General features: G+C 38.1%; 1 protein-coding gene across 1 annotated transcript; it reads left to right on the top strand.

Annotated features, from left to right (window-relative positions):
* Positions 1-528: 528 nt before the first annotated feature.
* LOC137297941 (A disintegrin and metalloproteinase with thrombospondin motifs 9-like) lies at positions 529-15,445 on the top strand. The gene is made up of 5 exons (XM_067829934.1): positions 529-852; positions 13,567-13,657; positions 14,032-14,312; positions 14,863-15,027; positions 15,245-15,445. Exons 1-5 carry the CDS (start codon positions 529-531, stop codon positions 15,443-15,445), a joined length of 1,062 nt encoding a protein of 353 aa, XP_067686035.1.
* Positions 15,446-17,589: the final 2,144 nt, after the last annotated feature.

Consider the following 17,589-nt stretch of genomic DNA (forward strand, 5'->3'; position numbering starts at 1 on the left):
AATGTCAGGAGAGGACAGAGTAGCCTCACGTCTGTAATTCCAAACGGGGTATTTAGAATAACCACTGAAGGTTAAGGAAGGGTTCGGTGGCACGAATGAAGAAGAAGTAATGAATTTTTCTGAGTTGACCCGTGTCAGGTCAGACTGACATGTCAAGTAGTATAGACAATGGGGGTTCTGGGACACTTCCCATCTAAGCCATAGAAGAAGAAACTACACTTTCCCTGCCATAGTTGTCTCACAAACCCTCCAACAAATGTCATCTTTCATCTGCAAATTCACTAACACAAGAGATGAACGAAGACATGTAATGGGGTATGTGTGAATTGGGATGGCAGAAAAATACTCTATAAATACAATGGTTTAGATGAGTAGTGACCCAGAACACCCCATTGTCTATACTACTCTAATTTTCATTGGTGTAGGGGGTACCCCACAATATATCAATCTAAAACATTGACGTCAGTGAAACAGTTTAATGTGTATCTTCTATTATGCCATTGGTTTTCATAATACCTTGCAATGGTCATGTTTTACCTTGCCTTCGTGGTGTTTTTTCTCTTGTTCAGATTCAATTCTTTAACTAATATGTGTATGAGAGATGGTCACTTTTCTTTCCTTCATCATGATTTGAAACTCCCTGGGAAGGACATCGTCCATGTAACGGCGGAGGGCTTGGTTACGTGTGCGCGTACATGTTTGACTACTCATATGTGCAAGTCTCTCAACTTCAACACCAACACCGGTAGGTGTGAGCTGAACTATGCCACGCTCACCCCTGGGGGATTGAATGTCACCCATCTAATAGCTGCTGCTGATTTTGTCTTCTCGGATATCACTCACTGGCCACAGGTAATGCATTTAAACACACGGTAAAACTGGTCAATATGTTCAGTTAATATCATTCACAACACATGGTTTGAACCAAATTGTGGGCTGTAAAAAAGTCATTGAATGTAACCTTTTGTTGTAAATGACTAGAAAATGATCTACATTTTAATGGGACACATTAAGGTATAATAATGCCAGGTCCAGGAAGAGGAAGCTGAAAAAATTGGAATCGTGCATCCCCAGTAGCATCCCCAGTACTGATTTTGTCGGACACTATTTTCCGGTAGTATAATGTCTTGGACTCTTGGAAGCCCAATACTGTCACATTGTGGTATCATTTCTTTTAGAGGCCATTATATGTGGTGGAGATGTGCGGGCATTTTCGTCACATTTGGTTTGCTGCCCGACAACACCTCAAGTTTATCGTGGGTAGACTATTAACTATTAATCTGATCATTTGACTACAGTATATAGCAACAGGGGGTAAAAATTATTTCACATGCTTTTCTTTTTGAACATCAAGTAAGAATGCACGCAATTTTGGCCGCCATCCTGTTTTGTTGTGTATTGCCTTCTCAGTATTTAAATTAATATAAACATGAGCACCGAACGTTTCAATTTACATTCAAAGTTGATACTTTTTATGTAGTTTGACACTTGTACGTCCTAGAGTGATGGCTTGGGCACAAAACAAGTTATATGGTATGGTCATATCATGGTAATATCATCTTTTATAGCATATTCTTTGAGGCAGAGGTATTTTAGTGATTTCATGGGAATGTGTGATAGTGATTTATTTATTGAAAGTTCAGATTATTTTTGTAAACAGAACAAGTTATTTTTGTTTCCTCTTTACTTCTAAAGTGATGGCATGTTATCAGGAACTTTTACATAGCACCGAGAATTCAAAATTGCCGCCAACATGGCAGCCATTGTAGATTTAGCACAAATACATAACATAACTAAATTTGTACTGATATAAAAACGAGACAATTCATTTGGTGTTAAATGTTAAATAAAGTGTAGGAACAGAACTAAACTTCAATCATATGGTCAGTGAAACTTTCATATTCCCAAATATTTGATGAAATAACATTATCCAAAGGTGTTAGAAAATTATACTCCTGGCAGATAACTGCGTCTAAGCTCTAGTTATCAGCTATTCTGCTTGTTATATCAGCTACCGCCTAATCATTTTTGATACATTCGGAAGCTTACAATTAAATCTCCTTTTCACTTTCTTTGATATAATATTTTACTTCATGGATTGATATAGAGAAAGACGGGAATGCCAACACGTGCGAGATTTGCTTGACAAATAGGTTCTGTAACGGGATACTCCGCCGAGAGTCTGGATTTTTCACTTCCGGTTATCTGCTTCCACGGTTCGACAATGAGCCCCAAACTTCTTTTTCCATGGATATTCTCGACGTAAGTGAATAGAATATCTAGTTTCAAAGAAATTTAAATGTCAGAAAAAATACTTAAATAAAGAGGAGTAATAACATATATTTATGAATGGACAGTTAACACGGGATGTGTTTTCCAAACTTTGCTTCTTTTCGTGTTGCATGAATTATATTTATCATTTGAGTTTGTTTGGATATCATCGTTAAACTTTGCACAGTGATTTGAAGTTATTACAGGACGAAGTACATAATTTCAATTAATTTTTCTTTTTCAATTATTTAACTAATGACAAATCCTTTGCCTACCTATCTGAATCAGTGATGTAAACATTTAACACGTTGATTTTATGTCTTTTCAAGGAATAAGGAACAAAAATTAAACTAAAGTTAATTTATCAAGCTGAGTTAATTTATCAAACAGGTAAGATTTCAAAAGTATTTATGGTTCATCAAATTAACATGTACATGCTCATGTTAATTACTGGAGGTACACAAGCACTTAAACTTGGACCACAATCACTCCCGTTTAATTTTTATCTTATGTTACTTATCATGAAGAATTTTGTTGTTTTTTTTTGCTGCCCTCATTGCTGTCAAATGCAGTAGGGAAGATACTGGTATTGTACTTGACCATAACTGCGAACTTGTAAAACTGATGTATTGGCGATAACTGGTACATGGCGATAACTGTTCGTTAGCCAGTCTGTAGATCTACCGTTGATCGGTTGTATAGTTGGTCAACCTTCTGACTATACGCTACTTGCTGTCACTCTGGATCTGATTCAATTACTGGCCAACCTTTTACCAAAAACGCATTATTGACAACTTTCTTTGCAAATATAAACTATAGGTCACTCTTACGGCATGTACATATGATAACCATTCATCTCGCACTAAGTATCACAGGTACCCATGAAGAGCCACCTCCTCGTGGTGGGTGCTGGGTAACGCTAAGTGCTCTTCTCCCGTGTGGACCCGGGACAGAATGTGTCCACAGCACCCCATTGCTTGTCGTAAGAGGCGACTAAATTGGGCAACCTGTTTGCCGTGGGTTGCGTCCTGTGTGGGTGTAGGACGGGATCCTGGTGGTTAAGGGCAACTGGGCCTTTGACCATGTTCTGTTTGCCCAACACACCACTTCGGCCCTTACTTCACCTAGACGGGTGGTTGAATTGGCCCGATTCAGCCAATCGGCTGGTCATGCCAAGCCCTGTGCATGGACTATATGCCATTGCACAAATTTTACTTGGACATTTTAATTTCGGTCTTGGCTTTATTGTTCATTGATATTTTCTGATTTTGAAATGCATTTTTGACGTTCTGACCTTTGAGTCTTATGCCCAGAAGGCGGTGGCTCATGGGCCAATCTGGTAGATTAATTATTTATAATTCTTCTGCTGGAGTATATCATCCTGGTATCCTTGGTGTTGCAAGTTGGAGACCCACTTGCTTTTAGCATTGTCCTTGTGATACTCCGTGGTGGGTGGGGAGCTCGGATGATGAACCGTATTACACTAACCATGGCTTATGAAATCCCACCCAAGAAAAAAACAAAACGTCCACTTGATATTGTGATTACACGATGCCATTTAGAAAGTGGTCAAATGCAACATATGTCATATTTGGGATTTCACTTTCTTAGTAAAGTACAAATGCTAGTACTTTTTTCGGGTGAGTCCCATCCGGGCTGGGTAACGCTAAGTGCTCTTCTCCCGTGTGGACCCGGGACAGAATGTGTCCACAGCACCCCATTGCTTGTCGTAAGAGGCGACTAAATTGGGCAACCTGTTTGCCGTGGGTTGCGTCCTGTGTGGGTGTAGGACGGGATCCTGGTGGTTAAGGGCAACTGGGCCTTTGACCATGTTCTGTTTGCCCAACACACCACTTCGGCCCTTACTTCACCTAGACGGGTGGTTGAATTGGCCCGATTCAGCCAATCGGCTGGTCATGCCAAGCCCTGTGCATGGACTATATGCTATTGCACAAATTTTACTTGGACATTTTAATTTCGGTCTTGGCTTTATTGTTCATTGATATTTTCTGATTTTGAAATGCATTTTTGACGTTCTGACCTTTGAGTCTTATGCCCAGAAGGCGGTGGCTCATGGGCCAATCTGGTAGATTAATTATTTATAATTCTTCTGCTGGAGTATATCATCCTGGTATCCTTGGTGTTGCAAGTTGGAGACCCACTTGCTTTTAGCATTGTCCTTGTGATACTCCGTGGTGGGTGGGGAGCTCGGATGATGAACCGTATTACACTAACCATGGCTTATGAAATCCCACCCAAGAAAAAAACAAAACGTCCACTTGATATTGTGATTACACGATGCCATTTAGAAAGTGGTCAAATGCAACATATGTCATATTTGGGATTTCACTTTCTTAGTAAAGTACAAATGCTAGTACTTTTTTCGGGTGAGTCCCATCCGGGATTCGAACCCGCACCCTCAGAGTCAGGCACCTCATCGCCAGCACACAAAGTCAGCCGCCTAGCCCGCTCAGCCACCGCAACTTCCACTGGCGGCTGACTTTGTGTGCTAGCGATTAGGTGCCTGACTCTGAGGGTGCGGGTTCGAATCCCGGATGGGACTCACCCGAAAAAAGTACTAGCATTTGTACTTTACTAAGAAAGTGAAATCCCAAATATGACATATGTTGCACTTGATATTGATCCTGTTGATACTGAGCACAGACCGTCTGCATCGATTGAATATTGGCCACGTTTCCTTGTAATTGAAACTCCTGACACGTAACCATTACAGTTGAACCCTTTTGCAGTATCTAGGGGTATTCAAGGTATTGCTGGGGATATTAAAAACATTAGACGCTTACTTTCGGGTGCACTGCTAGTTGAGTGCGGGAAAAAACAGCAAGCGACCAATCTGATGAGTATCAAATCTTTCGTGGGCATTCCGGTCACAAAACCCTGAACACAAGTAAAGGTATTGTCAGAGACTGTGATCGACTATTTGCTGACATGTCAGAACTTGACATAGCCTGCAAAATGAAAGATCAAGGTGTGCTTTATGTCAAGCGTTTTTCTACCCGGAAAAATAATGAAACTATCCAAACAAACACGTATCTGTTTTCTCTCTCGTCTCCAAACACTCCTAAGTCAGTAAAGGCAGACTACTGTAACATCCAAGTGGAAACATACACCCCTAACCTGCTCAGGTGTTTTAAATGCCAGAAATATGGACACGGTGTATCTACCTATACATTGTCCGTTGTGTGTGCTCACTGTGGTGAGAAGACACACACAACAGAAGATTGTGACAGTGATTTTAAAAAATGCACCAATTGCTCAGGCGATCACTCATCTTCTTCGAAACAGTGTCCAATTTGGAAAGAGCAAATGGCGATTAACAGAATAAAGTTTACTCAGAATATCTCCTTTTCTGAGGCAAAAAAAACTGGTAAAGAGGTCTGATCTTGCAGAGAGTTATGCTACAGTAGCAAAAACATCATCGGAGTCTACCTCTAAAATAACAAAATCATCCACAGGCTGCCAAACTACCTTGACTTGGGTAAATTGCGACTCTCCACGGCTTTTGTAGCCTGCTATTTCATCCCACACTGAGGAAGTACTTCCTGGTACATCAAAGTCTTCTTCTAATGACAAATCATCATCATCCCAGTCACACTCAAATCTCAATCGACAGCTGATAGTCAACAAACGGTGAAAAGTAAACCGAAGCCAAAGCCTGATGCTTCAGAACAACAAAGTGACAGAGCTCCTAAAGGGTCAGAAAATAAAATTCAATTTTACAATAAGTATGGGTCTCTTGAACACATTGACGTTTCTAAGAACGTCCATTCTAGGGCACGTAGCTTGTCGCCCTCCAAAAGAGTGCGGGGTAGATCCCCAATAAATCCCCCCAGAAGATAGTTTATTCCAATAATATTGTACAGTGGAACTGTAGAGGATTGAGGACTAATTTACATGAATTACAGCTATTAGTCCAGGATTTTACACCTTCAGGCGATATGTCTGCAAGAGACATATTTAAAACAAACAGATACATTTGACCTTCGTCATTTTAATGCATATCATTGTTTTTCACCTCAGGGTGATAGAGCCACTGGCGGGTCATCCATTCTAGTCAGACAAAACGTTATTCAAAGCCCTCTTTTACTTAATACTAATATGCAGGCTGTTGCAGTGAGAATTACTTTACATGTAGCGCTTACGCTATGCTCACTATATACTTTGCCGTCTTCGACATTTGCCAAAACTGATCTTCAAGCCCTGTATGACCAACTCCCGAAGCCCTGTATTATAATGGGAGATTTAAATGGGCATAACCCACTCTGGGGTAGTGTAACTACAAACACTAAAGGCAAATTGTTGGAGGACGTTTGTTCTGACAACGATTTATGTATTTATAATGATGGTTCCAACACATATTTGCATCCTGGTACAGGGACGTATTCTGCTCTTGACGTGTCATTGACAAATTCAGATCTACTAAATCAATTCGAATGGTCAGTCCACGATGACCTCTGTGGAAGTGACCAATTTCCTACTGTATTAAAAGCTGTAACTCCATCTGATGTTCCTCCATCATCAAGAATAAATTTTAAAAAGGCTAACTGGGCTTTGTATGAAACATTGTGTGTTGACAAACTTAAACCTGAACGTTTTATTGACGTTCCCGATGCTATTAAATGCTTTTCTGATGAACTGAATTCCATAGCTGAAGAGTGTATACCAAAGTCCTCTGTAGTTCCACACATAAGAAAACCATGGTTCAACGATGAGTGCAAGCAAACTAGGAAGGCAAGGAAAAAAGCAGAACATTATTTCCGTCGCCATTCTATGGTGCATAATAATTTTTGATGAGATGAGATTTGGACATCGGGTAACTTTCCTCCCTCATGGCGTGACGCCATAGTAGTACCAATGCCTAAACCTGGACGTGATCATACGGATCCGTCCAATGATCGACCTATTTCACTAACTACCTGTGTTTGCAAGACCATGGAACAACGCATGATAAATAATCGACTTGTTTGGTACTTGGAAACAAATAACCTTATAACGGAAAAACAGAAGTACTGTCGATCACTTAGTGCGATTGGAATCATTTGTAAAAAAACGCACTCATTAACAAATATCAGCATGAAGATCAACAGTTTATCTAAAGTTTTAAACGATTTAGTAGATGGATCTTTATTTGTGGATGATTTTAATATTTCTTGCCGTGGTAAAAATATGCATACTATAGAACGGCAACTGCAGCTGTGTTTAAACAAAATAGATAAATGGTGTCTTGAAAACGGCTTTAAATCTTCCAAATCGAAAACTAACTGCATACATTTTTGTCAAACATACAAACCACATAAAGACCCTGAACTGTCTCTAGATGGGACGCCCATCAAAGTTGTGAAGGAAGCCAAGTTCTTGGGTCTTATCTTTGATTCGCATTTAATGTTTTTATCACATATTAAATCACTTAAAACTAAATGCCTGAAAGCACTTGACTTGTTGAAAGTGGTTTCCAATTCAAAATGGGGGGTGGGGGTGATCAAGCTACCCTTCTCCATCTCTATCGATCACTCATTCGTTCTAAACTTGATTATGGGTCAATCGTCTATGGTGGAGCCTGCAAAAGCAATCTTAAACTTCTTGAATCTGTCTATCATCAATGTCTAAGACTTTGTCTTGGATCTTTTAGAACTTCACCTATTGACAGTCTCTATGCTGAGGCTGATGAACCATCTCTTGAGCAGCGCCGTATAAAGTTAGCTTTACAGTACATTACTAAATTATACTCTCATCATTCTAACCCTGGATGTAACTGTGTTTTCAATCCCCTTCAATTTATACAACAAAAAATCTTCTCTTCTCCCGCCTCTAGGACATAGAATTAAACACTTTTTTCTGCTGCTGGCATTCAGCTGGAAAACATAGCTCCCTCCCGTCTTCTTTCTTCTCCTCCTTTGCAGTTGGTCAGGCCCCAAGTAGACCTAACATTGACCACATTTAAAAAATCAGAAACTAATGAATTACAATATAAGCAAGAATATAATCAATTAAAACATAAATATAGCAATTATAAATCCTTATTTACAGATGGGTCCAAGGACGTTGGCGCAGTGGCCTGTGCCTTTGTCATTGGATCCAGAACAATATCTTATAGATTAGCAGATACTAGTTCTATTTTCACAGCAGAAGCTAACGCCATATTAACAGCTCTTAAATATATTCAAAGACACCCTAAACGTAAACAGTATATAATCTATTCACTCGACAGACTCTCTTTCTTGTCTTCAGGCGATTAAAAATTTATCATGTAAACATCCACTTTTAACTGATATTATTGAATTGTATAATAATCTTGCTACTGGCCAATACGACATCGTTTTCTGTTGGTTACCAAGCCACGTAGGCATTTCTGGTAACACAATGGCCGAACTTGCTGCCAAGGCAGCACTCAAGAAATCTGTGACACCACTTCCTATTCCCTACTCTGATTACAAGGCGAGCATTAGAACCTACATCCGTGATCTGATGCAGAAGAAGTGGGACACCCAAGTGGGTATAAATAAATTACATGAAACATTGGTTACACCTACTTGGGCTGTCAGTCCAGATTTGAAGAGGTTATTTTACGACCATGTCGTATTGGCCATACACGATATACACATGCATACCTATTGAAAGGTGAGGATCCTCCGTTTTGTATCCGTTGTGATGAGAGAGTCACGGTGAAGCATATCCTGCTTGACTGTGTTGAATTCTCCATCACAAGGGATAAGTATTATATAGTTAAAACAATGAAGGATCTTTTTACCAGCGTTAGATCTCATTTAATTTTTGGTTTTTTAAAACAAATTGATTTTTTGGTTGAAGTTTGAAAACTTGTTGTGTAAATAGATGTATTTTAATTATTGGAAGTTTGGATTAGTAACTTGAAGTACCGTAACATTATTGTCCTCCTGAGAGGGTGCGTAAGTCCAAAAGCATTCACAGTAAATTTAAACTTTCCACTGTTTTTAGTCGTAGTAATGTGTAGTATGTGTATTTTTTAATTTTTGGCTAGATGTGTCTAAATTGCTAACAGCTGAGGGGATGATGTAAATCCAACTAGGGTCCATGCAAGTAACAAAGGTACTGTAAGTCCCCATGGCCCCTAGTATGGTGATCTACCTTCAGTTGTTGGCAATCTATAGCCTGATTTTATATTGTATTGTCCGAATAGTGATATCAGTTTTAACTTTCTATGCTAGTTATAATTGAAACTGAGATATTCTAGTTGTTTTACTGTCCTTCGTTGACAGGTCTTTATACTATACATATATTTCATTTCAGAATTAAATGTTCTCGTCACGATATGGCTGAGACATTGCTGATGTGACGTTAAATATTAACTCACTCACTCACTAAGTATCACAAGGGTCTGCTTGGGGTTGACTGCATTTTGGGCACAGCTTCATTTTGATCAGTAAGTGTTAAAAGTCTGCTTTTAGCAAATATACAGTAAACATCTTATTAACAACATTTGGTACAATAGCCAATCATGTTGGACTAAAAATGACAGGTCTACTCTTGACCTCAAAGGGGCCTATTTCGAGTATCTTACATTCCTGGAACACCTTGATTTCAACACCTTGTAAGTGTTAAGAGTGAGTATTCACAACCACTTTTAGCATACAGTAAACATCTCATTCACAATATGATATTACAATAAGCAATCATAATGCACTAAAAATCACCTGTCTTCACCATCAAAGGGACCCGTTGCGAGTGAAATGTCATTCTTGGCACAGCTTGAATTTAACACCAAGTAAGCGTTACAAGTCAGTATTAAAAAATCCTCACAGAATAATTCTTCACAACTCATTCATTGCCTGCAAAGATATAAAATATCCGCTTGTACACTTCAACCACACAGGTCAGTCTTTGCATCAATGGAAACTTTTGTTTTAAAAACAAACGTGATAATCTATACCAAGGTAACATTGCTTTTGTCTAGTTGTGAAGGTTTGTGCAGATTTAATAAATCCAGAGGCATGATTTCTTTCTGAAATTCTGTCAAATTATATTAAGACAATATTTAGAAACACATGTTTTAACTCATATTATGTGTAAGCTGCCATCTTCATGACATGACACTCCTGAAAGTAATCCAAGACCATTTCCCTTTGCTGAAACCAAATATTTGAAATTATAGAATAATTATCATTATGTTCAGGAAACTGGCGCTTTCTAATTTTTCTAATCCTAAATATGTCAATAGTATATTTATATAGGTAAGGGAATTGATAAATTATGGAGACCACCCTTCGACCGCGTATAGATATAAGATAAAAACTACATGAAAATACAGGCAACCAGTCCTCAGTTTCAATATGAATTGTGAAACCAATAGTCAGCGATTCTGTAAACAATTTAAAAAACAACATCAAATAAAAGCTAGGGAATGCTTTAATCGGTTCTGTGTCTTGATCATCGGTAATTAATTGGCGGCCCAAACAATATCCATGGACCAATATTTGATTGATCTGTACATCACTAAATAACACCTCTGTGCAGTGTGTAAACATTCACTTAAAAAGAAATGACAAAACTAACATTTTGAAAAAATGCTTAAATAACAGAAAGTTTTGACACACCAGTACTGCAACCAATAGGCTACACATTCTCAAGTTCCTTGTGAAGTTAAGCTCATGAAATTACACTTTGCAACAATGTGTCACTTGACGTCTGCTTGTGCTCATCATCTGCTACACCTTGATACAATGGGGTTTTTTCTAACAAAAAACTTCACACAGATAAATATAGTAATGTTGGTTAAATGTAATCTAATATACCACAAAAAACATCAAGATACATTATTTCTCGGAAAATGTGTACGTTTGTATATGGTCACAACTTGTTGAATGACAGTGTTATTTTGACAGTGTCAGGTGATTCAGAGGTGTTTGATAAACTGATGACATAATTACACAGATTCTCGTGTTTAGAATGCTGCCTGATCAGGTTAAATGTAATCTAATATACCACAAAAAACATCAAGATACATTATTTCTCGGAAAATGTGTACGTTTGTATATGGTCACAACTTGTTGAATGACAGTGTTATTTTGACAGTGTCAGGTGATTCAGAGGTGTTTGATAAAGTGATGACATAATTACACAGATTCTCGTGTTTAGAATGCTGCCTGATCACGTTATGAAAAATGTTCTATGTCTTCTTCCACCAGGCATCAACATGTCTTCAAAAATCTACCCATGTTTACTGCAAAGAAATCAGCCTTGCGAGTGCCTTATGATAGTGAAAATGTTCATAAAGATGTTTGTTAAGTTCATTTTTTAGCACAAAAACATTAAAAAAATAATGAATCGTTTTACAGTTGCGTAAATGTGATGGATTGTTTTTAGAGATGTTACTTTACGTCAATGGTATTTTTGAGATGTTGTATGGGGCAATTTCATGCAACAGAAAAATGTACATTTTTTATCAGTTAGATGTGAGCTAAAGCAAGGTGTTGTGAAAACGGTTAACTTTGAGGCCTTCAAATAGGAAAAACAACAGCACTAAAGCATAAAAATGGTATTGTAGGTAACTTCAACAACTATTTTAGCCCCTTTTCAGCAACAATTATTATGTTGTATACTTTGAATGTCATGAAACTGTGTGGGCCAAATTGAGCCTTTATCATACCTTGTCCTTTCATATGTACAACCGGAAATGGATGAGATTTTGAACAATCTGATTGACGAATTCGTGCATAGTGTATACATAAAGTTGCAAGTTGATAAATTACTCGATTAGAAGTTTCTGAGTAAAGAAACTGAGTGAAATACAAAAATGATAATGTCACTTTATTTAAAACGACACAGATATAATCAGTATTTTTCAGGTCATGATTTTCTTTGGTATTTAAGGTATTCAGTATTACACAACAATAATAATTTGCTCATTATGTACCATTAATGAAAATATTTAGAAATTAAGAAAGTACAGATAAATTCTTCCCACTTATCGACTATAAATGACTGGTTACACTCTGAACTAAAGAATAAAGCACCAACGTTTCCTTTCGAGACATAGGATGATACGACAATATTAGTAATTGTGTCTGTCCAAACAGAGTATTATAAATCTCGTTGTTATGTCAAACCATAAATCTGAAGGCAGGTCGTTTGAAGCTAACATGTTGCCCGTGTGACCTGGTATTCTTAGAGCTGGCGTCAAAGACGTTATAAGGATCCCACTGTTCGTAATTTAGGGTGAGGTGAGGGTCATGCTGACGAACAAGTCGGCTTTGATGTCTGCCAATGACACCCGTGTGCGTGCGTGCGTGCGTGCGTGCGTGCGTGCGTGCGTGCATGCGTGCGTGAAAAATAGTTTCCAATTGGGTTTTGGCTAAATTCTCGGACGTGCACTTCATGGGATATTATGTTTTCTGACAGGAAAAATTTGATGATTGATATCCATAGTCACGATGACTCCCGGCGGTTCGCCGAGGTAGACTTGGATAACACTTTTGGATAATGTTCAATGTTTTCTCAAATATTTTAGGAGTGTGAGGCTTTCACTGGCCATATCATTTAAATGAATTGTATAGTCTTTGTATCAGTACAAACTTAGTCCTCTGCTATGTATATTTAGTAAAAATACCATGGCGGTCATCTTGGCTGACATTTTGAATTTTGGGTCATACTAACAAATTCTAGAAGTAAAGAGGAAACAAAAACAGCTTGTTCTGATTACAAAAATAATGTCAACATTCAATAATTAAATCACCACCACACCTTTCCATGAAAAGTTTGAGAATCGCTAAAATATCCCTGTCTCAAAGAATAAGCTGTAAAACATCATAATACTATATGGCAATACAAAACAACTTGTTATGTCCCATCACTCTAGGAGAGACAAGAGTAAAAAAAGATCAAAGGTATCAACTCTGGGTGTAAATACAGTCAATACACCACAAAAAGATGGCGGCCAAAATGGCTGCCATCTGGATTTCTTTTTTCAAAAACAAAAATACGTGAAATGATATCTAAATCCTTTAGCAGTACAAAGGAGTCAAAATGAAAGTAATCAGATTGATTTTATTAAAACTGTCCATGATTAACTTTGAGAGGTTGTGGAGCAAAAACCACAGGTGACGACAATGCTCGCAGACCCCCACCACACATAATGGCCTGTAGAGAAATACTGATACCACAATTGGAGAGTATTACAGGCCTTTTGATGAGCCAAAGGTATCATACTACCTGAAAATGGTGTCCAAAAAATTTCGACCGGGGAGGCTACGAAATCTTATTGCTAGGCCCGATTTGAGATTAAAACTATTTAATTTGCAGAAAATTGGGGGCGCATGTGCAAATCATCGATGTCCATTCAATACCTACTGTAAACTCCGGGATGCCAATGAATCCGTGTGCAGTCAGTATGGTAAGTTAGCCCTCAAACATATCAATGATAAGTAAATAATAAACAAGAAGTTCAAAAGCCAGCTACTGAATAGGCAACATCTGCAAAATTTGAACACAAATCTGTTTCCGTGTTTCCGGAAAAAATACTGTCATGCTCAACACATTGTTGATTTGACTTTCAAAGAGGACACAATTAACCAGTCTGAATCGGCTTTACTTCATATTTATTTGTTACGATAATGCAGTATTCAGCAAATCTCCCAGTACTTACAGACATTTGTGAACATATCCTCAAATATGTTTTCACTTCTAATACTTATGGATGATGTTCTGCCCTTGAACCAAATTATAATGACTTAAACATGTATAATATAATGAGTATGCATTCAACAGTTGTACCAACATCCTGTGCAGAAATTAAGGAATGTGACCCCTCAAGTACAGATGGAGAATACTGGATTCGCCTGCCGAACTTTGATCTGTATAGAACCCGGCTCTACTGTCACAACATGACCACAGATAACCCCTCAGAGTACCTGACTCTGCCCACTCCCAATTATGGAGTGTTTCCGGATGTCTCTAATAAGAACTGTCAAGGGGAAGGTCCTCTGGAAGGAAACTGTGTTGGCAGATCAGGAGAAACATTTTACAACAAAATCAGAGTTGTAATCGAGGTTTGTGTGTCTGTTTAGGATTTTATCTTATCTATCTGATCCTGCCTGGCTTATGCATGCTATCAGAAAGGGAAACACAGGTACAACATAGCTCACCACTTTAACATCAAATAGACAAATAGCAGAACATTAGCATGACATCACCCTATAGCGATTGCCGGAGGTAAAAGCTCAAGCATAGATGAGGCAGTGGTTGAAATACGATACCGCATAGTCGAAGCTGAATGGACTTTCAAAGACACCTCTAGTTACCTGATGTTCAACATCAAAATGATGCCAAAAGAGGGAACATGCAGTGATCATGCTTTAATGGCTAGATATCTTGCCGGAACAGTTTTGCTTCTTGCAACTTTATAAAATTTGAACACAGACTACTTGGTTTTCTGATTCTGAATTTTTATTCACATGATTACAAATGAGAAACGTCCATGTCACAATAGCCTTAGGCTCTGAGTACATGTACAGTGTCAGTTACTATATTACAGGAATCCCTTCACCTTTTGACACATGGGTTACTGGATTACTTGAAACATAATTATTATGTTTACAGACCATGGTGATTATAAGGAATGACAGTACCTACGCTGTCTTCACCAACCGAGAATCTGATTATGCCACTGCTGCGGACTGTTACTCGATCCACAACAATAACGTCATCAGTTCCTGTGGAACCAGGGGGACCTTTACCATCAATCTGACGGACACGGGCTGGGTGGTTCCATCAATTATGTTTACACGAAGAGAGGGGCCTTAGTTTATGGTTACAATTAAGAAGTACAAAAGTACATGTCTTTCCAAGGGTACTTTTCACTTAAATCTACCGGTTTGCCGGACACCCGATTTATGTAACCAAACCGTCATTACAAGATTCAACTTTTCACTTGGTCACAACTGTTATGAATTCGAAGCTTTCACAGTGATTCCGAATCTAGAAGAAATTAATACTGATGCATCCGTATTTTCAGCAAACATGGCAGGTGACAGTCGGGTGGGGGGCTATTGTCGAATCCGTAACGCACAATAACTCTGGATCTATTGTTCACATCAAATGCGGTGGACATTCAGGAACGTGTGAACCTGTTGGACCCCTGCTTTTGAAGCCATACCCAGAAGGAGGTACTTATGTGACGTGATTTATTGGATATAACTAGGACATGACTTTTTACTTTCTATGTTCATTCTTGCAGTAGACACGAAACATATGTGGTGTTAGTTCATAACTATATGTTGCTCGTTATTATCGTGTTATGATAAAATCAAACAATATAACTACAAAAGATCCTCCTGTTCCACACCAAATGTTCTAGTTTAACATATATGTTTTCTTTTCAAAGTCTTTAACGTACACCCGGAGCTGACATCATGTTGTTTTCACCTTCAGTCATCCATCTGGCATTTGTTGACAATAACTGATATTGCTTCTGTAGCTATATCGTTATAAAATACATGAGATTGCTTGGACGAAATATCGATACCAAAGTACCACAAAGAATACGTTGTTTCAATAAGTCTGGGTACTAAGAGGTTCTGAACAATCTAGCGTGTGCACTGATCCCTGGAAAGCCATACAATGCACAATTTCTCCAATCATGTTCAGAATGTAAGAATGTAAGAAAGACTACGACCACCTAGTTAACATGTTCTTACATTCAAGAACATTTGTGAGTACGAAGCCCTTACCCTCTGTATTTAATATTGATGCTTTTTTCTATATATTAAATGTCTGACTGAAGATATTGTCTTGCTTTCAGATGTCACCGAATTGTCAGCAAAAGAAGTGACTTGTTTCCTGTGATCCACAAACATGATCCAAGGATGTGAAAATGTACTAATGTTGGCTGATTTTTCTTCAACTATCATACGCAGATATTCGATTCATTATGTAATTACACGTTGCACAAGAGCACGCATCTAACGTTGTCACCATTTAAATAACTTCACAAAGTAGAATAATAACTTGGCAGAGTGACTTAAGTTCACAGACAAAGTGGGTATTAGACGATGGACATCATATAAACAATATGAGGTATTTTCATACGATAGCTATGTAAATATATGGTATAAATTATACAACCGTTATTATTAGCACCATTTAGGTATGATTGTCAGAGATCACATGTACCGAACCAAATTTGAGGGAACATGGAGAGATTCTTGTGAAAAATGAGTGAGTGAGTGAAGATTGTTAGTCACATCGGCAGTATTTAAACAGTAAAGTTCCTAAAACGAGTTATATATTCATAATATATGCAAATACACTAAGGGCAGTAAGACAGCTGGAATATCACTGGTATACAACTAATAACGAGACAAAATCACTGGAGGCAGATCGCTACTAGGGGACAATGGGGACTTACAGGCCACATGTATCCTGCAAGGTTCCTAGCTGGATTTCAGCAATTCAAACACAGTTATTAGCAACTTTAAACAATCTGGCCATAAGTTTATGGCATGTACGGTAACATGTACAGTACGGTTAATTATGGTAATAGACTCAAATTTACTTTAAATGTTTTAGGAAATAATTTTACAATACTTTACAAAAATATCTTCTAGAAATGATTTATTGTGAATTAACATGAAAGAGACCCCTCAATGCTTTAAGTTGAAATACTTATCCCCTTTAGATGCTTGATCGTGACTCACTCATCGCAAAGGATACAAAAGGAAGGATCATGATCTTATAACAGGTATTCATGAGTATATCGAGAATGGCCAATACAGTATCGTCTCAAAACGGCCTCTTCACTTCTGGACTGACAGCCTAAGTAAGTGTAACCCATGTATATTTCATTACATGTCATGTAATAAGGTATAAAAGACATGTTTGTCCAACTTCTTCTGCATTAGCTCAAACATTACAAGACATAATCGCAGCTTTGTAAGATGGGTATGGGATGAGAAGACGTGGTGTCACAGATTTGTTGAGTGCTGCTTTAGCTGCAGCATCAGTCATCCTGTTACAATCGATTCTAACATCGCTAGACAACCAGCCAACGACGATGTCTTGTTGAGTGAGTGAGTTAAGATATAAAGTCACATCGACAGTATTTCAGCCATATTGTGACTACAACTAGGTCAGAATTCATTACATATAAGACAGTGTCGGTGAAGGACCGTAAATTAACTAGATTATTTTTTTCTCTATTCCTTTAAGGTGCGACAGGCGACATAGCGACAATTTTCAAGGTCAGAATTTGTCGCGTTGTCGCATTGTCACCCTATCTAAGATGTGTGAATAAAAGCTAAAAATTTACTAAAACGCGACACGCGACAA

The sequence above is a fragment of the Haliotis asinina genome, chromosome 10 (genome assembly GCF_037392515.1).
Source record: "Haliotis asinina isolate JCU_RB_2024 chromosome 10, JCU_Hal_asi_v2, whole genome shotgun sequence".
NCBI lineage: Eukaryota > Metazoa > Mollusca > Gastropoda > Lepetellida > Haliotidae > Haliotis > Haliotis asinina.

Bases quoted from the DNA above. Each gene is read 5' to 3' on its own strand.
- LOC137297941 (XM_067829934.1), top strand. From the start codon at position 529: ATGTTTTACCTTGCCTTCGTGGTGTTTTTTCTCTTGTTCAGATTCAAT. The intron at 13,658-14,031 runs GTAAGTTAGCCC...TGCATTCAACAG, and splicing joins ATCCGTGTGCAGTCAGTATG to TTGTACCAACATCCTGTGCA. The intron at 15,028-15,244 runs GTTCCATCAATT...TTCCGAATCTAG, and splicing joins TGACGGACACGGGCTGGGTG to AAGAAATTAATACTGATGCA.